The 21,435-nt window shown below is 36.2% G+C and overlaps 1 protein-coding gene across 2 annotated transcripts in view; it reads right to left on the bottom strand.

Moving 5' to 3' along the window:
* abca1b (ATP-binding cassette, sub-family A (ABC1), member 1B) overlaps positions 1–21,435 on the bottom strand; it is a 95,188-nt gene that overhangs the window by 32,762 nt on the left and 40,991 nt on the right. For both annotated transcript variants that reach the window (XM_005173080.6, NM_001114586.2), the window contains 10 exons: positions 18,149–18,238; positions 12,716–12,956; positions 10,701–10,840; positions 10,512–10,628; positions 10,202–10,396; positions 9,477–9,682; positions 7,026–7,202; positions 6,664–6,886; positions 4,460–4,681; positions 891–1,206 (listed from right to left, as the gene is read on the bottom strand). In XM_005173080.6, coding sequence (XP_005173137.1) covers positions 891–1,206; positions 4,460–4,681; positions 6,664–6,886; positions 7,026–7,202; positions 9,477–9,682; positions 10,202–10,396; positions 10,512–10,628; positions 10,701–10,840; positions 12,716–12,956; positions 18,149–18,238 — 1,927 coding nt within the window. The remainder of the gene's footprint in view (positions 1–890; positions 1,207–4,459; positions 4,682–6,663; positions 6,887–7,025; positions 7,203–9,476; positions 9,683–10,201; positions 10,397–10,511; positions 10,629–10,700; positions 10,841–12,715; positions 12,957–18,148; positions 18,239–21,435) is intronic.

Here is a 21,435-nt window from a genome sequence, read left to right as displayed (position 1 = left end):
CCGCATGAGTTTGGCCTATCTTGACTCATTAAAATACATTAAAATTATTTTTGAATAAAGTGAAAAATTCTACCAATCAGGTCGCTTCAAGAAAAAACACACCCATGCCTGCCTAAAGCACAAGACTTCACGGTTCTAGCAATTTCATTGCAGTCGCTACACACCAACATATCTAGCCCAGTTCAGGCTCAGTTATTAACTTGGCTGAGACTTGGCTGAGCCCGGATATGGTCCAGGTTTGCCCTTTGTCTGGAAGCCAGACTTTGTCTAGTCAACTAACATAATCCCAACCATAGAGGACTTCTAGGGGTCTCCATAATCCTGGACCTAGCCATATCCTGGGCAAATGCTATGGTTGTCGTGGAGGAGTGGAGAGCATGATACTGATTTCTGAAAGATCCTAGCAACAGATGAGTCTCCGCATTGATCCCCTGTACACCCGCCGGTGACCTACACAAACCTGCAGCTTCTCCATAATGGCCATCCAGCGTTCTTTAGCCTCTGGTGCCTAGACTGCAGCTCTGCACAAGAAGTTTGGCCAGAGAAGAAATGGTCATGCGCCACTGAGCCTGGTTTCTCTCAAAGTTTCTTTCCTTCACTTTCGTCACTGGCTTGTGAAAATTGTAGGTGAAAATTAGACTACACTGAACTGAACTAAACCAAACTCTGAAAACTGGACTGACACAGTTTCAATTTACTAAAACTACCATGTTAAGCTGTTTTGACACAATCTACATTGTAAAAGCGCTACAGTAATAAAGATTAATTGTATTGAATTGAATAATTTGCTGCAGCATGTGGGCCAAGCAAAAGCTGACTGTGGGCCAGAGAAATTTTGCTATGTGGGATGATATATATAAATAAAAGGTGGAATCACAATGATGTCTTACCCCCTGCATTGCTCTTCTTTCCGTGTATTGCAGTATTGTTTGTGCTGTTCTCTCCAAACCAGTAGGATTTAGTGAAAGGGAAGTACCATGGCCTGGGAATGCCATACTGTCCTGGGAACACCGTTTCTATGTACCAGGTCATGACCCCATACAGGAAGGCATCAAAGTACATGAGGATGAGGCAGGTGGTGAGGTTGTAATCGTCCTCTTCCACGGGACTGGAGAAGAGGTTATTCCACTGAATACCCACACCCTGCTCCTCAAACAAGGCAAAATACTCACAGCCAAAGCCAAACGCCACCGGAGACAGTAAGCTCTGTGGACACAACATCGATGCAAGTTGTTATAATGTCAGTTTTTAATATTTCATTTTATTTCACCGTCTATAAAACAATTGCATTATCTAGGTATGTAAGTTAAGGCTGTTGCTGTTGCATTTTTATAGAGGCAGCTCAGATTCTGAACCAATGCTAATCTCAAGTAGCAACCCAGCTAACCTGCTGTATTATCCACTGGAAGGAGACCAGAGGCCGTTTTTTAAATGGATGTCAATGGAAAAATGGCGTCACTCTACTGAATAAACAGCTTTTGTGAGGAAATAGATTATCGGTTAATGAATGGGCAGCCTGTTCACTAATCTTCAACATGTTTAACATTAAACAACACATTCACGGTGAGCCATATGTTTTCTTTACCCTGATAATATAGTAGGGAATGCCATGACAGCTTGGAGCTATTTATGGCATTACTAAACAACATTACATGTAGTGTACTATGTGTAACATTATTAATAAAAAGCTGTTCGTTTTAGGACTGTTTTGTATATTATTTTAAGCTGTAAGAAAAAATAAATAAATTTACATTCATGTTTCATATTTCAGCTATTTTACAGAGCATTCCTTCTTCATTATTAATACGTTAATCACCTATTTGTTAAGAGATTTTCATGATATCAGCATTAATTCAAATTAAAATCACTTATCACGATATTTAAGACGAGAGAACAAGACCACAAAATCTGTCGTAAAACTAAATGTTAGCCACAGGTGATAATGCCATTACATGATTGGCTGAGGTGCCTCGTGGAATCCACATTAGCCATAATACTTTCTCTAATAGTAAGTAATAGACAGTTTTTCATCTCCATATAGCAAGAAAATCTCTGGTTGCGGTCAGTTTTTAGCTGTTATCATAATAACCAAGTGACAGTTGTCAAAGCCCCAATTCCTCTGTGTGTTCTCGATAATGTGTGGAATCAAGATTGATCCATGAAGTCACAAATCAGCTCAAAAAAGTGTCTTCTTGTGAAGAGGTAGCTAGCACATGTTACTATGAGCTATTAGATATGCCCGGAACATATACACACACACACACACTATCTCTCTCGCGCACACTTTCTTTCTGTCTAATGCTGTGTTCACACCAGACGCAGAACGCGCGGATTAATCGTGCTATTCGCGTGTAAATAGCCGCGTGAACATTTCAGGTTACTCGCTTCATTCGCGCGTCAAACCCCGCTTCATTCGCGTGTCAAATTCGCGGATTCGCGTGATGGGCAGGGCTTCTATCTGCCCGGTGACTGTAGCTTCGTTGCTAAAAGGCTAACATGGATTTTATGAAGAAAATAACAGTGTTAATGTGCTTTATGAAAACTGAAAAACAGCGTCGATACGTTTAGGGCCGTGTCTGAGACCACTATATGCTTTCAGAGGTGCATCCAGCTGTGTGAGCTCTTAAACTCCTCCAGTAACTGAACCTGGATGACGGAGGCTTTCAACGGTGCTTCTGACTGAGCCAAGCCCAGTTTGATGACTTGTTGTCGGTGTTGCCTGGAGGATTTCCCCCGAGACACCATCAACAGGTTATAAATCACAATCACGGCCCCACAAGAGCAAGCTTCTGATTGGTTAACGCGGCGCGAATGTCCACTGAAGTTCGGATTTTCGAACTCGAGAAATTCGCACAAAACACGCGTTAAGCACGTCAAACGCGTAAAACACTCAATTTTCCGGATGTCTATTCGCGTGTTTGCATTGACTTAAAATGTAAATCACTCACGCTTGACGCGCATCCCGCATCTGGTGTGAACGCAGCATGACATGTCATAACTGACAAACATTTGGACAAATATTGTGCTAATTTATTAGACTAGTTTTAATTTGTCTATAACTTCATAAATGACCATAGAATAATCAGGATAATCAATGGCTTGGATTTTAAATGCACTTCGTCCCTCTTCTCCCACTGATTGAATGTGTAAAATATATGATAGTGTTAAAATAACAAACTAAAACAAAGTATTTATACGTTGCGGTGTCATGCTAAAACACACATTACAATTAAAATCACGTTTGGTCACACTTTATTTCGATGGTGTTCTTGAAGTGAAGTATTCATAAACTAATTTCGAGAGGATCACGTGTTTATGATTTATCCCGTCCGGTCTTGTATTAGCTAATCACTATCTTCCAATCATATGAGCCTTAAGCTACTATAAACAACCACAGTTTTCAGTCCATTTTATCTTCGTTTGGAAGAAACCCCCCTTTCTCCCCTATTCTCCTCCTCTACCACTGATCGGGCGGCCCGGCGGCCCAGTGGTTAGCCATGTGAGCCCCACAGCAAGAACACTGCCGGCCCTGGTCCTGGCGTTTCTGTGAGGAGTTTCTATATTCTCCCAGTGACTGTGTGGGTTTTCCCCAGGTTCTCTGGTTTCCTCACACCTCCTACCGCTTGCCAGAGTGTGTGTGTGGTCACGTGATGTGCGTTTTCAGCCTTGTGGTGTGGACGGAGAGCAGTTCAGAAACGCTGGATAAAACGCAAGTGTGAACGCAGATCGTTTTCATTCTAAAACGTCGTTTTAAAACTAAAACGCACTAGTGTAAACGGGGCCTAAGCCCTTTCCTCATGTGTTCCTTTATCTACCGCAGCCGGGGAGTTCTCGAGGATGCCTTGAGCTCGGGGCTCTCTCCCGGGACAGCATGCCAAACAAGCTTTTGATAGATCATTAACTAAGTGTGAACTCTTGAATTCAAGTTACATTGCATCTACATGCCAACTGATTCTAGTAGACTCTCAGGTTGGGGTTAGGATTAGTGTAAGTAAACATATACTTGCAAAGTCTCTTAAAGTCAAGTAAATGTCTGTTGAAGGAGCAGTATCAGCTGATATTAAGAAGAAAGTCTACTAATACTCAAACGGACCATCAAAATCAAGTGTTACCTCATGTTTTTAGTGATCAAAAGGCACATAATCAGCAGATAGAAACTCTGGTTTGCATTAAACTGAACTCTTGTATTATTGTACCAGATCTTTCATCAATCACTACCGTTTAACTATTTTAAATGGGAACACCCTATAGTGAAGATTCCTTGTAATCTAGGGTTAGCCAGATCAGGAACCAAAGCAAAGTGCAATTGTATAGTTAAGATATTCACATGGCACCTATAAGTCATTATAGATAAGGAAAGCAGTATAAACGAGATCCCTTTAGCAGTGTACTGTATGATAACCAGCACATGCACTTTTGCACTTTGTAATTGTGAAGCACATCTTCTATAGGTACTCACAGCGATGACTTTGGCGGCGAAGCCCACATAGTCCTGCCAGGCCACGCACAGCACATAAGGCAGGTAGAGAGTGAAGTAGATGATGCCCCCGCAGGCCGCTGCCAGGTTGGCACGTGCAAACGCCGTGCTGATCAGGAAACACTGCATGATGGTCACTACAGCAAATGACCCGAGGAAGAGGAAGACGACCCCAGGGTCACTATAGGGCAGGAGATTTCCCATCTGGAGAGGGAAAAGAATTTTGTTATCACTGTAACAGGCATATTCTTAGAGAATGCCACATATTATATACACATACCTAATGAATACATATATCTAGTAAAATATTATGTACTGTCGTCATTGCAAAGATTTCTTTTATCTTTGCCATGATGACAGTACATAACATTTTACTAGATATTTTTCAAGATACTAGTATTCAGCTTAAAGTGCCATTTAACTAGGTTACTTATGGTAATTAGGCAAGTCATTATATAATGCCTAGTTCAGACTGTGTGATTTTAGCCCCGATTTTGGCTCGCCGTCAGGTTTTGAGAAATCGCCGACAAATGCCTGAAATCACAGGCAAATCGCTGCTCGTGCACGTGAGTGACAATCACACAGTATGAACGATCAAAGATGCGATCTGAGAGAATCGCCGATGAGTCGCCGATGCCTGCGAGATATTTGGCATGCTAAATATCTGGAGCTGTCGGCGATTCAAATCACGCCGTGTGAATTGAGTTTTGACTGAAAATAACATCAGCGATCGCCTACAGCCAATGAGAGAGTAGATTTCACTTGTGTGTGTGTGTGTGTGTGTGTGTATACATGCTGCTGGCCAGTGGGAGGCTGGGGGAGAAGTTAAAAGCGCTCATTTTCGATTTATTTGGACCCACGAAATGGAGGAAAAACTAGTGGAGGTTTGACAGGACTCAGGAGCAACCGTGTCTGTTTGACGTTTCATACAGAAAGAAATTAGTTTATTATCAACGTTGAGGAGAAATTACTAATTCCCTTTAAACCCAGGTGAGCTAACATGTACATGTTCTACCCCATTAAAGGCTTCTTTCTCATTATGTAGTTAAAAACAAAAGATATACATCATACTACATGTTTTTGGCTGTGAAACGTAGTTTGGACGAAGTTGTCGGCGATTCTTCCTATAGTAAAGTCATGCAATGTGAAAGTCCCTGTCGCCGATCTATCTCGAGTGTAAACAAAGCAGCGACGAAACGCTAGCCCAGATAGTCATGCAGTGTGAAAACATCTGTGACACGACTAGTTTGAAAATCATGCAGTCTTTTCACTTCATCTGTACTTAATGATAATTTATTATAATAATTGTTATGAGAAAATAATTTTTAAATATTGCATTTATTATTGCAAAGTACTAGAAACATTACATTTAAATAAGAAATATTAAAATAATGAATAAAAATAACTACTACTACTAATAACTGTGTCACTTAAGTATTTTTTAGATACTATTATAGTATTGTTAGTTTTGGTTTTCATTTTGTTATTTATTTAAAGTTCAGCATAGGTTATTAATTATGTAGTATTCATTTATTTCATTATCTTTTTATTTTCGGATAACGTTTTAGTTGAGTTTCTGTCATTTTTATCTGCTTTTGTTTTATCTCTATATATTCATTCATTTGTTCATTTTACTTCAGCTAAGTCTCTTTATTCATCAGGGGTCGCCACAGCGGAATGAACTGCCAACTTATCCAGCATATGTTTTACACAGTGGATGCCCTTCCAGCTGAAATCCAGATTGGGGAAGCATCCATACACAATCATTAACACATTCACTACGGACAATTTAGTTTACTCAAGTCACCTGTACAGCATTTCTTTGGATAGTGGGGGAAACAGGTGCACCCAGAGGAAACCCATGCCAACACGGTGAGAACATGCAAACTCCACACAGAAATGCCAACTGGCTCAGCCGGGACTCAAACCAGCAACCTTCTTGCTATTAGGTGACAGTGCTAACCACTAAGCCACCGTGCCATCCCATATTATTTATGTACTAGTATACATTATGTAATATAATTTTTGTAGACATTTTACATTGTAGTTTCATTTTAATGAAAAAAACGTTTTAAGGTAAACAAAATGAAACTGGGAAATATTCTCCTAATAACTCGCTAAAGGATTATTTATTTAAAGCAAAAGTGTGTGTCTCAGAAAATAAACTGCTTATGTTTTCTTAGTACCTTGAGCAGAAGAACCAGCAAGCCTGCGCTAATGAGAAGAGGGATGAGGCTACTAATAAACCAGCTGAACCACAGGATCCCGTTGTCCAATCCCATAATCCTCATGGTCTCCTTAAGCCGGGCCTCTTTCTCATAGACGACGCCTTTGATGATGATGGCCACCGAGTACATCCAGGCCAGAGTCATGAACAGTGGCATTGAGCGGCTCATAATGCGCAGAAAACTGCAGGAGAAGAGGAACATTTGATATTAATACTTCCTTCTGCTATTGATTGGCTGGCGTAAAGCATCTAATTACCATCTCTATCATTTAGTATAATTTAATTAATCTATATTTATGTGAATTGCAGTGGAATGCTTACATATCATCTACATAACATGGATAAGGCATCTGTTGGATGTAAACACCAGTTTTTTCTTTGGATCCAGTAACTGCTCTGATGATGCTGTGCTCCACCACATCCTGAAGATAGGAAAATCCTCCCCAAATATACCGCAAATCCTCAAAAGGATCAGCCCTGGGACCTGGATCCCAATACCTGGAAAGGTAAGAATACAGTAGAATATATCTCCAACACTGCAATTTTTGAGGGAAATAGCCTTTATTTTACAAGTGACCTAAAGGTTAAACAGTTGAGTTTTACTATATTTGAAACCATTTAAGTGATCTTTGGGTCTAACAGGAGCACTTCAAGCTTAGCTTAGCATAAATCATTGAATCAGATTAGACCATTAGCATGTTGCTCCAATTTTTTTGTCAAAGATTACATAATGTTCCTGTTTAAAGCTTGACTCTTCTGTAGTTGCATTGTGTATGAAGACCAACAGAGTTTTTTCCCCCTTTTTTTTTAAGCCAAATAAAGCAGGAACTTTGCTGCTGTAACATGGCTGCAGCAGGCGCAATGATATTATTAGCGGTATTACCTAATTATCTATCTGGGGACAAATTTAGCTCCTGCATAATGTTGTCAAAGTATTGCAGCATAGTTCCTTGTTTATCATTCTGGAATCTGAGCATAGTTCCTAGTCATATTAACCTGAAAGTCATTAACATTTCATTTTCCGTCAGTCTGTATATGAAGTACCTACAGAAGAGTCAAGCTTTTAATAGAATTTTTTTAATAGGAAAGAAGTTTGAGTGAGATGCTAATCCGATTCAATGATCTATACTAAGCTAAGCTAAAAGTGCTCCTGCTGCACCCAGAGATTGGCTGAATGGACTAGTTCCTAGTCATATCGACCTAAAAGACAGCAAATTTTCATTTTCATTTGGTCATAGTAAACGATGCACCTACAGACGAGTCAAACTTTTAATTGATTTTTTTTAATAGGAAAAAAAAAGGAGTGAGATGCTAATGGTCTAATCCGATTCAATGATCTATGCTAAGGTAAGCTAAAAATGCTCCTGCCAAGCCCAGAGATTGGCTGAATGGACTAGTTCCTAGTCATATCGACTCAAAAGACAGCAACTTTTCATTTTCCATCGGTCTTTGTATACGATGTAACTACAGAAGAGTCAAAGTTTTATAGGAAAAGTGAGATGCTAATGGTCTAATTTGATTCAATGATCTATGCCAGGGGTCAGGAACCTTTTTTCAGCTAAGAGTCATTTCGGATTTTTTTGGCAAATGCATTTTTTTAAAGAGCCATTGAGCATTTTGCCATCACTACTCAAACATTGCTTGAATTTAGGTGTGCAAGGTTACCATTGAACCATAGTCGCACACACGCATAGTTCAAAACATCCTTGTATTGTAAACTGAGTTCTTATTAATTTTGCTTTAAAAAATACAATAAAAAGGGAATTGTAATTGTATTTTCAATAGGAATCTATTGCTAGTGACGATTTCTAGTGTAGGTTATAATTTTTTAAACTGTAAAATATTATTGAAGGGAGACAGCTTGAGAGCCACATATTTTTGGTCAAAGAGCCACATGTGGCCAGTGAGCCGTAGGTTCCCTACCACTGATCTATGCTAAGCTAAGCTAAAAATGCTCCTGCTGGACCCAGAGATTGGCTGAATGTACTAGTTCCTAGTCATATCATCCTAAACAACAGCAACTTTTCATACTCCATTAGTCTTTGTATACGATGTAACAGAGAAGTCAAACTTTTAATAGATTTTTTTGATAGGAATGTTTTTTTTTTTTTTTTTAAGAATTGCTAACAGTCTAATCCGATTCAATGATCTATGCTAAGGTAAGCCAAAAAATGCTCCTGCCAGACCCAGAGACTGGCTGAATGGACTAGTCCTTAGTCATATCGACCTAAAAGACAGCAACTTTTCATTTTCCTTTGGTCTTAGTATATGATGTAACAGAGAAGTCAAACTTTTAATAGAATGTTTTTAAATAAAAAATTGTTTTGAGTGAGATGCTAATGGTCTAATCCTATTCAATGATCTTTGCTCAGCTAAGCTAAAAATGCTCCTGCCAGAACCAGAGAATGACTGAATTGACTAGTTCCTAGTCATATCAACCTAAAAGACACCAACCTTTCATTTTCAATCTGTCTTTGTATACGATGTAACTACAGACAAGTCAAACTTTCAATAGAATGTTTTTATAAAAGGAAATTATTTTTGAATGAAATGCTAATGGTCTAATCCGATTCAATGATCTATGCTAAGCTAAGCTAAAAATGCTCCGGCCAGGCCCAGAGATCAGCTGAATGGATTAAAAAATAATAAAACTCAACTTTAACTCTAGAGGACTTGTAAAATGAGCCTATTTCCAAAGTGTTCCATGAGAGAGTTCCTTTAAAATGGAACTTTTTATTATTGTGCAACTGAGTGAAGAAAGCACTGACTTACCCATCTTTAATCTTGTTTGTGCGTTCCACATTATCAATGTCCATGCGGATCTTGTAGTTGACGTTGGGTGGAAGTTCAGAGCTGTTAGATGGTATATCTAAGAATACAATCCCAGCCCAGAACTTTCTGTTATCCAGGAGGCTCATGGACTCGTTCACCAGTTTCTCCTCTGTGCTCACGGGTTCAAGCTTATCCAGGTTTACACACTAAAAAACAAAAGTCAGCATTTGTGACTTAATCTGTGACCAAATTAGACCTTAAATGTACTATAATGTGCGATTTAATCAATAACCGGCTTAAAATAATCTATTTGACCTGTTATAATCTTTGGTTTGGTCTTGCACTATTGAAAAAGGGAACTTTTGACCAATTTAAAAGTGATTGCGTGTTGTTTGTCTTCTCCGATCATGTTATATATATGGAGATGGATTCAAAATGATCTCTATTGATTATATAAATTTCTGTTTTTCACTTCCTTTTTATCTTTCACATCTCCTTTTCTCATACAGACACATTATATTGGTCAATTAGACCCTCCAAAAACTTCAGAAAAATGTGAAATCCAGCTGGTTGTAACATGCATGGGCTATGTGATGTATGATGGCTTGTTGCTGTGTTTAATCCGAAAGTATGTATGTGGGAGACAGATGGATTATGAGATATAAAGAAAGCACGTGGGAGGAGAAGAGAACAGAAATGATGGTATGAAAGAGAGCTGTTCAGACCTCCATGAAACGGGATATGCTCATAATGGCCTGGTCGGTCTCATTGAAGACATCCCGCCATGTGAACGCTGTTCCTTGGGGACGCGTGTCTTCAGAGTGCTTGGACAAGAAGCTTATCACATCCTCTACGCTCCACTGAGTCCCAGCCAACTGGGCACTAAAAAAATTAGCCGTGAGGTTGTTGAGTAGAAGTGTCTGCGTTTGGAGAGAGAGAAATAAAAATGAATTATCAGTAATACTGAGCAGTTCCCATCCTGCAATGCAGCCACCAACCACATGGGGGAGATAATAAAAGGAAGACAAGACAAACCCGCATTAGATCCATTTCATTGCTGTTCTCCATGAAGTTCCAAACCTTCGGTCTGGCTTCTTCCCACATTCCTCCTAAATCTCGCAGAATTCCGAGCTCTTGAAATGTCTTGTTGACCTGAGAATCAATGAGAAAGTTAATCAAACTGCTTTGTCAAATCGCAGCATTTGTGTTTTTCAGTGTGGTTACCTCATGAATGATCTTCTGTGTTGCAGGGCTATGTGGAGTGTAGAGAATCTTCCCCATAAGAAGAGGTTTCAGTGCTCTCCAGATCATTCGAGAGATGGGACTGGCTTCCATGTTCCTCATCATGCTGTTACAGTATGGAGCTAGAAACAAGGATATAAAACTACAGGTAAATGTGTGAAAATTCTGTCATCATTCAGGCCCTGATCACACCAAAATCATTTTTTTTTGTTGAGAGGTGGCTTTTTCAAAAGGTTTCTAGTGGCAGCATGCTTTTTTGCGCTGTTTATGTGCCCTGAGTGCATTTTATGGAGTACTTGCAGTTGAAAACAACACCTGCAGGTGAAAAAAGTAATCACTCTGTGCGGAATAAGTGCCCAATGTCATACGCTCCAGCACAAAGTCCATAAATACAGTAGTTGCCTAGCGACATAAAAAGCACAGCAAGCTGCTCTTATCCAAAGCCAACAAATTGGCGCAAAAGTGTGGCGCACCTAACGTTTTCAGACGTTATTGGGTTTTTCCTCTTCTGTTGAACACAGAAGAAGATATTTAAAAAATAAATGCTAGTACCTGGCACTTGTTGAGTTCCAAATCTTTTTCCTACTATGGAAGTTGATAGGTGCCTTCAACTAGCATTCTTCAAAATATCTTCTTTTATGTTAAACGGAATAAAGAATCTCATGAATGTTTAAAACCACATGAGGGAGAATAAGTGACTACGTTTACGTGGACATCAGGAATCAAATTATTTGCCTAAATCTAATTAAGACAATAATAAGATGAAGGCGTTTACATGAGTTGCTTTATGAATGTTGCTTTCATGATCCCATTTTACATGTTATTAGCACATAATTAACGTCATCGCGTCACCACGTTATCCACATTTCCTCTGGAGTTTCATTAATTTCAGGTGTTTCATTTTTAATTTCTCGAATTTAACTGCAGTTTGCACTTTCACTTTCATTCGGGAACATTTCATGCATGCCCCTATGACAAACGAGATATTGGATGCAACTATGAACTGCAGGAAGAGTGTTGTTTTAATGGAAGTTCATGCTGCATGCTGAAAGGAAGAAAAAACCTCCGCATTTCACGATGCAGGTGTCTGTGGTCTCGGTAGGTGGTCTCAGTATGTGTGTGTGTGTGGGTGTGTGGACTATCCTGTCGCAAAAACGCGGCGAAAAAGTCCTACATAACCGTGATAGTTCGGTTAAGGTGTTTACATGTCTGTAATGCACTTCAATAATGCGACTAAAATCGGCATACTCTTAATTCGATTTCTCTTTATTTTGATTATGACCTTAATCTAATTAAATTAATCAGAAATCGCTGTTTACATGGTAGAATATTAATCAGAGTATTGTCTAAATCACAATAAAATCAAATTATTGGTGTCCATGTAAACGTACTGAATGATAAAGTAATCTTAATTCTGGGTGAACTGTCCTTTTAAATGTTTACTCTTTTTAACACCAATTAAGATATTTTAATAATAATAACATAATAACTCATAATAACAAGTCCAAGATTTAAATCACTTGACTAAACATGTAAGCCTTTATTCACAAATAATACTCATCAGTAACATATTAAGGCATGTAGGTAGACTTTGAAAAAACAAAACATTTTGTGCTAATTTAGTTCCCACATAAGGTGTTCCTATAACCAAAATAATTTGTAATTCCTGTGTTATGAAGATGCTGAAATGCTGGTACTTCCACCAATAGTTCTATGAGCCTAAAAGCTTCTGTTTATACTCACCAATCAACATTTTGTCAATACTTTTAAACGAGTTGTTTTTCAGTAGAGAGACAGTAATCTCTCTTTTGTTTAGGAGATGAGAAAAGGATTAGAATGATATTATAAAAATATTAAATAAAATGCTTAAACTTAAAAACAAAACTTTTAAATATTAATAGATAATAATAATAATAATAATAATAATAATAATAATAATAATAATAATAATAATAATAATTTAAATAATAATAAACACTTTTATATGCTTGACATACTGGTTGTGTTGTCGTAGACTGGAACCGGTTGGTCATCGCTGTCGTTGTGGTTGCCAAACAGCGCCTGGAAGTTGCTGTCTTCGTACCAGTTGAGGGATTTGATCTTGAGGCCACCGCCTTCAGGGTGTCCACACACGATACGGGACACAGCCTGGTACATCAGACTTGGGGAGCCAGTGGCATTTTCGGTCAGAAACAGGATCTCGTTTCGCAGGTCACTCCAACTCCTCATACTGGCCAGCTGAAAGAATGGAAGTGGGTACCATTTTAATCAGAGCTAAGAATACTGATATATAGACACACAAGAAGTTAAAAGAGATTTTGATTGGTTAGCTAAACAGAATCTATAGGCTTCAATGGAATACTGTAGTGCACAAGTGATTTAGACCACTATCAGGTAGCTTTTGTGTTCTTTTTGAAGCATGAAGGCTCCAGTTACTATTTGTTATAATTGAAAAGAAGTGAAAGCATGACTTCTTTTGTGTTTCACAGATGAAAGAGCAATATTGGTTTTGAATAACATGCCGAACACATAATTTCAGGAGAACTGCACTGGACTGCGGTGTCCTGGCCAAAGTCCCTCAATCGGCCCTTACGATCATGGCCTCCCAATCATCCCCATCCGCCGAATTGGCTCTAAAACTGTCTCTTATAGCTGGTGTGTGGTGAGCGCACTGGCGCCGTTGTCCTGTGGCAGCCGTCGCATCATCCAAGTGGATGCTGCACACTAGTGGTGGTGTGGAGAGACCCCCCCTCATGATTGTGAAGCGCTTTGGGTGTACGGCCATACACAATAAATGCGCTATATAAATACACAATACATTACATTACATTACATTACAGTTTAATAGTGCATCAAAGAGAAATCTGACAACCGTTACATGGGATAACGTTAGTGTTTCATTATTGGCTCCAGTGCAGGTTGTATTTTCCTAATCCTTGACAGCTACTGTCATTGTCTAAGTCATGTTTGGGCTTTTTAACCAACAATCCAGGGAGCAGGTGCCCTTAGGGCCTGTCAAACATGAGCACAACTCGCTTTAGACAAACAAACCCTCCCATGAAAAGCTACTTCTCCGTTTTCAGTGCACAAAGGATTTTGTCAAACATAACATAGGAGTTTTTCTCTGAATACATTTCTTAGCTGGAACATTTGAGGTTCACTGATGGCAGAAGAACTGTTATCCTGTGCTGGTCATAACATTTCAGATTTAAACAAATCTAAATGTCCGAAGAAAACAATGTATTAAGACCTAAGGAACAAAACGTTAATAGGTTTACATATAATATAACTTTTAAGATCTAAACCTCACACTCTACATAGGAGGCTAATTAACAATTTCCTATACAATATGGTTCTTGGGTTCTTTGTTTATTTATGCTTTTGAGATGAATTTTGGGATCTTGATCTCTGCTCTGCTGATATATCCAGTAATTAACCAAGTGAAGCCTATGAGTGATTAACTAAATAATTAATTCAAGAGATTTGTCCAAAAACGCTGATTCATCCAGTAATAAGTCAAGTGAAGTCTTTATGAGTCAATCATTGGATCATTTGTTCAAGAGACAGATTCATCCAGTACTAAAGCAAGCCTTTATGATTGAGTCACTGAATCAAGCATTGGAGAGTTTTGTCAGAAAAAGCAGATTCATCCTGTAATCGAGTAAGCCTATTAAAGTGTGTCGCTTATTTCTAATTCAAGAAGTTTGTCTGAAATTACTGATTCATTCATTAATAAGCCAAGCAAAGCCTTTAAAAATAGATTTATACAGTGATCAAGCAAATAAAGTATATATAAGTAAGTCACCAAATCAATCTTTTGAGAGATTCAAAAACAATCAGTTATTCAGCAATGAAGCAAGTCAAGGTTATATGACTGAGTCATTGAATCATTCCTTCAAGAGATTGAGTCAAAAATGCTGATTCATCTAGTAAACTCTCAGAAATAAAGATACAAGAGCTGTCACTGGAGTGCTACCTTTTCAAAATGTACATATTTGTACCTGACGGGTCCATAATAGTACCTCAAAGGTACTTTTTAGGTACATGTGGTCACTAATATGCACCATTGAGATACCACTGTGGACTCTTTGAGTACAAATATGTATCTTTTGAAAAGGTACTATCGCAGTGACAGCTCCTGTACCTTTATTTCTGACATTGTATGAAAAACGTTAATCCTTACGAGTGAGTCATTAAATAGTTCATTAAAAATATTCACTAAAAATGCTGGTTCATCCAGTAGGAAACAACTCAATCTTTACAAGTGAGTCATTAAATCCTTTCTTTAAATATTCACTGGAAAATGTTGATTTATCCAGTTCGAAACAAGTTCATCTTTACAAGTGAGTCATTAAATCGTTCATTCAAAATATTCACTCCAAAATGCTGGTTCATCCAGTAGAAAACAAGTTCATCTTTACAAGTGAGTCATTGAATCCTTTCTTCAATATATTAACTCAAAAATGTTGATTCATCCAGTACCAAACAAGCTCATCTTTAAAAGTGAGTCATTAAATCATTCACTCAAAATATTCACTCAAAAATGCTGATTCATCCAGAACGAAACAAGAGACACTTTACGAACGAGTCATTAAATCATTCATTCAAAATATTCACTCAAAACTGCTGATTCATGCAGTACAAAACAAATTAATCTTCAAATGAGTTGTAATCGTTCATTCAAAATATCCACTCATAAATGTTGGTTCATCCAGTACGAAACAATTTAATCTTCATGAGTCATTGAATCATTCACTCAAAATATTCACTCAAAAATGCTGATTCATCCAGTACGAAACAAAAGAATCTTTACGAGTGAGTCAATAAATCATTCATTTAAAATATTCACTCAAAAATTTTGCTTCATCCAGTACGAAACAATTTATTTTTCACAAATGAGTCATTACATAATTTATTCAAAATATTCACTCAAAAATGTTGATTCATCCAGTACAAAACTGGTTCATCTTTTTAAATGAGTCATTAAAGTGTTCCTTCAAAATATTTACTCAAAAATGCTGATTCATCCAGCACGAAACAAGTGAATCTTTACAAGTGAGTCATTAAATTGTTTATTTAAAATATTCACTCAAGAATGCTGATTCATTAGTAAAGCAAGTTCATATTTAGTCATTAAATCATTAGTTTAAAATATTTGCTAAAAAATTCTCATTCATCCAGTTTTGAAGCAAGTGAAGTCTTTATGTCACTGAATCATTTATGTAAGAGATTCAGTCTAAAAACACTGACTCATCCAGTAATGAAGCAAGCAGTTAGTCATTTATGTGAACCGGTAAGTAATTTAAGAATCTCAAGTAAAGTGAAGTAGAATCGTGTAGCTCTAGCATAAGTCATATATATATGAAAGTTAAAAGTATGTAAAATGCCCTTTATATGCTAGTTTTAAAGTTATCTTCTAAGCAGAGGATTGTTTGTCCCAGTCCTTCATTCTGATGCAGGTGTGGTGAACGGCATTCAGCTCTGCAGGATGAAGCCGCGTGAGTCTTACGGATCTGACTCAGCAAGCAGAAAAAGTCACGTGCTGCTCATTTTGTGTAAAAGTCCAAAGAGAATGGAGGGCGGAGAAAGCAACAGATGTCCTACGGCAAAACCAAAATAATCTCACAAAGGGGGAGAGATCAAGAAATCAAGACATAAAGCCCCCTCATGTCCCATCTAAAACAAAGCCGCACAGGAAAAAACGTCTGCCAGCAAGTTTAGCAAAGTCAGACTGCATGAAAAATAAATGAAAAAATTTATTTATTTTTAATTATGTAAAAATTTTGTTGTATTGTTTGTTGGCAAATCTGTCTCGTTTTAGAAATAAATAGAAGAGCCAAAAAAAAGTTTTGAAAACTTTGATAACTCCAATTTAATGTTCAATAATTTATAATAATAGTAATTATTATTATTATTATTATTATTATTATAAACCTTATATTTTAGTTTATTACTATTATTATTATTATTATTAAATTTATATTTCTGTTTTTATTATTGTTATTATTATTATTATCATGTTTACATTTATATTTCTGTTTATCCTATTATTATTATTATTATTATTATTGTTATTAAAATGAATGTTTAAATTTATATATTTGGGTTTATTATTATTATTATTATTATTATTATTATTATGCTTACATTTATATATCTGTTTTTTATTATTAATAATTTGGAAACTGATTCACTACCAAGATTTGGGGTAAGGTATTAAAAATGAATAAAATAAAAATTAAAAGATTATTGTTCATTTTATTAAAATGTAATTATAAAATTAATAAATGATTATTAATTAATATTATACATTTTATAAAAAATAATTAAATAATGATAAGATTATTATTATCAATTTGCTATAATTAAATAAATATTTTTTTATTAATTTCATTAAATTATTATGCATTTTATTACAAATTAAATACATAAAATAGCATAAGATTATTATTATCAATTTATTACAATTTAATTGATAAATCAATAAATTATTATTAATTTCATTAAATCATTTTACAGTTAATTAAAAAAATTATTAAATAAAAATGGTAAAATTAGTATTATTATTTTTATTAATATTATGAAATAATTCAACTGATTGTTGTTACATTTAAATCAAGTAAAAGCTCCAGAAATTTAGTAATATAATAAAAGGACCATTAATTTATATTTAGGACCAATAAAGCTTAAAACTGGGGTAAAGATGCTCAAAATATTACATTTTAATTTAATTATTATTATTAAGTTTAGTTTTGCAGGTGAAAATTTTATTGTTTTATTTCAAAGCTAAATATAATAAGGCACTAAATACAAATAATCTTATTTTGCTTTCATTTTTTACAGATGCCGAATCAGCATTCATCCAGTCTCACACCAACACAGTAAAAAGAGACAGGAATCCACCATACGTTTCGAACACGAAGGTGAGCCAGAAATCTAGTTCAATGCTCCATTCAACGAGACTCGTAGCCAAAGGTATTCCCTCTCAGTTGAGCAGAAAACAGAGAGGCTTTTGTGTGGGCAAACAGGTCACGAACACCCATCTCCCTGTGTAAAGCAAACGTCTTTATTGCGCTCTTTACTTGCTCATTGTGTGACTCTCAGTCTGGATGCTTGTTCAGCTGTGCTTGGTTGTATATCTGTCCAGCTGGGAGCTGAAACAACTTTCCCTTCCTCCCGCCGAGCAACTCTACAGCTGGCAAATCAGACACTACCGAACCCATCGACACATGCAGGCCCAATATGACGCCTTCACTGTCCACACCAATCACTCTCTCTCCTCAGATGATTTAGAGCTTTACAGAGTATCATTTACAATTGAAAACTCTTGCATGAAGTTGTTTGATGGTTCACACAGGTGGAAAGGTTTGTTTTATCTTATCTTATAAGCTATGCTATGCTAATGCTAATGTGAATAACATGAGGTTTACCTCCACAGCAAGTGATCCCAGGCTCTCCAGAAGGTTGTCTGTGGCTTTGGTAACTTTACGGACATCAGTGGCATTAGTCCTTATTTCTGACTGTAAAAGAGCAAATAGGAGGAAAAAAAATCATTGATTGAAAAACATTTCATATATTTATTATTTTACATTTGTACATTTACAAGGTATCAACAAACCGAGAAATAAAGTAAAACACACAAAAAACATCATTTATTTTATTAATATTTTTATTAATAGTGCATATATATATATATATATATATATATATATATATATATATATATATATATATATATATATATATATATATATATATATATATATATATATATATATGAGCAATCCGCTTGTTGAGTGTGACGTCACGCGAAGCGGCTTCCGGGTCCAATCGCTCTATTGAACTGAATGGGGAGACTCATGAAATGGTAATAATAAACGTTTACAAAGCGATTTAAGGCTTTCGAAAATCACGATCGCAGTATATATATCCATGCCTAATATCCGATGGCCAGAAAGTGATACCTTTTTTATGAACTGTTAAAACTTTGGTATTTGTTATGCAGCAAGCCCAGAGATTGTTGTGTACACCATGATTTTATATAAAATTAACTTTAATGTGTGATAGGAATAAAACGTGATCATAAACGAATGATTTCTCCACTCAAATGAATGGCGGCTTGGACCCGGAAACAGTATACATACGTCACAAACACGTCACCACTTAACAAGCGGATATCACACTCGTAGCAGTGCGATATGGCTGTATATCAGCACTGGTGGGAGGCGTGCATTGGCACGAGGCCGCAGACAGCCATATCGCACTACTACGAGAGTGTGATATTGCGTTTATACAACAGTTTGACGGCATAATTGTGTGTAGAAAAACAAAATCAAACATGGAGAGTCTCAAAAACCCATTTGTATGAGGAACTACTTTCTTCCGCTTTGGATTCAAATCTTAAGCTGACAGTTAAACAGCTGAGCAAGCATCTTTTAAACTTTAGATCTGTAGTGTCTGCTTTTTGCTGGCTGTATGTGGGCAGAGTAATACACAAAGGGTAAAGAGGCTGTATGGGTGCTGATATTACTTAAACATATCACGGCTATCAGCCAATCAGATTCAAGAACCAGACAGAACTGTTATTATTATTAATATTATTATTATTGTTATTATAATTTTTAGCCCCCATGAATTATTAGCGCCCCTGTTTATTTTTTTCCCCAATTTCTGTTCTGTTCTGGAAAGATTGTTTCAGCACATTTCTAAGCATAATAGTTTTAAAAACTTATTTCTAATAACTGATTTATTTTATCTTTGCCATGATGACAGTAAATAATATTTTACTAGATATTTTTCAAGACACTTCTATACAGCTTAAAGTGACATTTAAAGTCTTAACTAGGTTAATTAGGTTAACTAGGCAGGTTAGGGTAATTAGGCAAGTTATTGTATAATGATGGTTTGTTCTGTAGATTATCAAAAAAAAAAAAAATTAGCTTAAAGGGGCTAATAATTGTGTCCCAAAAATGGTTTTCAAAAAATTTATAACTGCTTTTATTTTAGCCGAAATAAAACAAATAAGACTTTCTCCAGAAGAAAAAATATTATCAGACATACTGTGAAAATGTCCTTGCTCTATTAAACATCATTTGGGAAATATTTAAAAAGAGAATATAAAAATCAAAAGGGGGCTAATAATTCTGACTTCAACTGTATAGGCTTAACTAGGTTAATTGGGTTAACTAGGCAGGTTAGGATAATTAGGCAAGTTATTGTTTAATGATAGTTTGTTATGTAGACTATTGAAACAAAAATTAGCTTAAAGGGGCTTATAATTTTGTCCCAAAAATGTTTTTTTTTTTAAAACTGCTTTTATTGTAGCCGAAATAAAACAAGTAAGACTTCTTCAGAAGACAAAATATTATCAGACATACTGTGAAAATGTCCTTGCTCTGTTAAACATCATTTGGAAAATATTTAAAAAAGAAAAAAAAATCAAAGGGGGCTAATAATTCTGACTTCAACTATATATATATATATATATATATATATATATATATATATATATATATATATATATATATATATATATATATATATATATATATATATATATATATTGTATAGTACAGTATATTATGTAGAAATGTACAAGTATTTTGCACATTAGTAAGAATAGTTACATTATAAATGTGATGTTACGTGTGTATATAATGTTATCTTAGCATCAACTTTGTGTTTTAAATTATAATAATAGTTTGAATTCATCTTCATGGGTACCTTTTTTCATTTTAAATTTAGTTGGTTTTAGTGATTAAAGTAAAATTACATTTGTAAAATATATGTTTTTAATTAACAACAATTTTTAGTAAAGTAACACAATAATACGTCCATATATAGTTTAAACTGATTTTACATCTGATTTTATGACTCGAACCAGAGACCTTTTTGCTGTAAGGTGACAGTGCTAACCACTGAACCACCGTGCCGCCCCATTTTTATTTACAGCTTATTTAGAAAATCAATAATAAACAACGGTTTTAGTTTTATGGTATCAGTAAACTAAACTAAAGTACCCCTGGGTAAGACTGAACTGAGGTCATTTACAGTATTGTGTATCAGTCAAATCTAGTGGCTCATAAAAGTGCTGACTCGTTGAGCGCGCTTTCGAATTTGCATGTCTGTAAATCATCGAGAAACCATAAACGTTACGCAAGGCCATTCCTTACATTCTACTGTACCTTCGTTCTCTCTATCTATGACCCATGACCCATTTATCCACATCTGTCTGCTATTCTACTTCCAATGCATTTCAACACTGCGCCAAAATCAGCTTTTATTGACCAGCGTGATCGATGAGTCAACCGAATGTTTTGCAGAACAGGAACTGAGGCTGTCGTTTGGTGTTGTAACATCCAGCGGTGTCTTCAGGCTATGTATTAATGTAGGTGTGTAGAGCAACGGGCTAAAACATGCATCCTCCCACACTCCTCATAGCATGACAACTACTCCTTTCTCTTTCTTTCTCTCTCTTTGAGATGCTGTTTGTGTCACGTCAATGTTCAAGTCAGCTGCTTTTGTTTGCCTCGCTGTTGTTATCAGGGGCCGCAGGAGATAAGATGATGCCCTCTGTCACAATCACACACACACTTTTATTTACACCCTGTGCTGACAATAAAGACAGTCCATCTGGAGTCTCCAATGCATTTCTGTAGGTCTTTAGATTGACAGTAAATCACTTGGACAATCTGGACACCCTAAAAAGGCTTGGTGA

The sequence above is a fragment of the Danio rerio genome, chromosome 14 (genome assembly GCF_049306965.1).
Source record: "Danio rerio strain Tuebingen ecotype United States chromosome 14, GRCz12tu, whole genome shotgun sequence".
NCBI lineage: Eukaryota > Metazoa > Chordata > Actinopteri > Cypriniformes > Danionidae > Danio > Danio rerio.
This window is presented reverse-complemented; position numbering and strand designations above follow the sequence as displayed.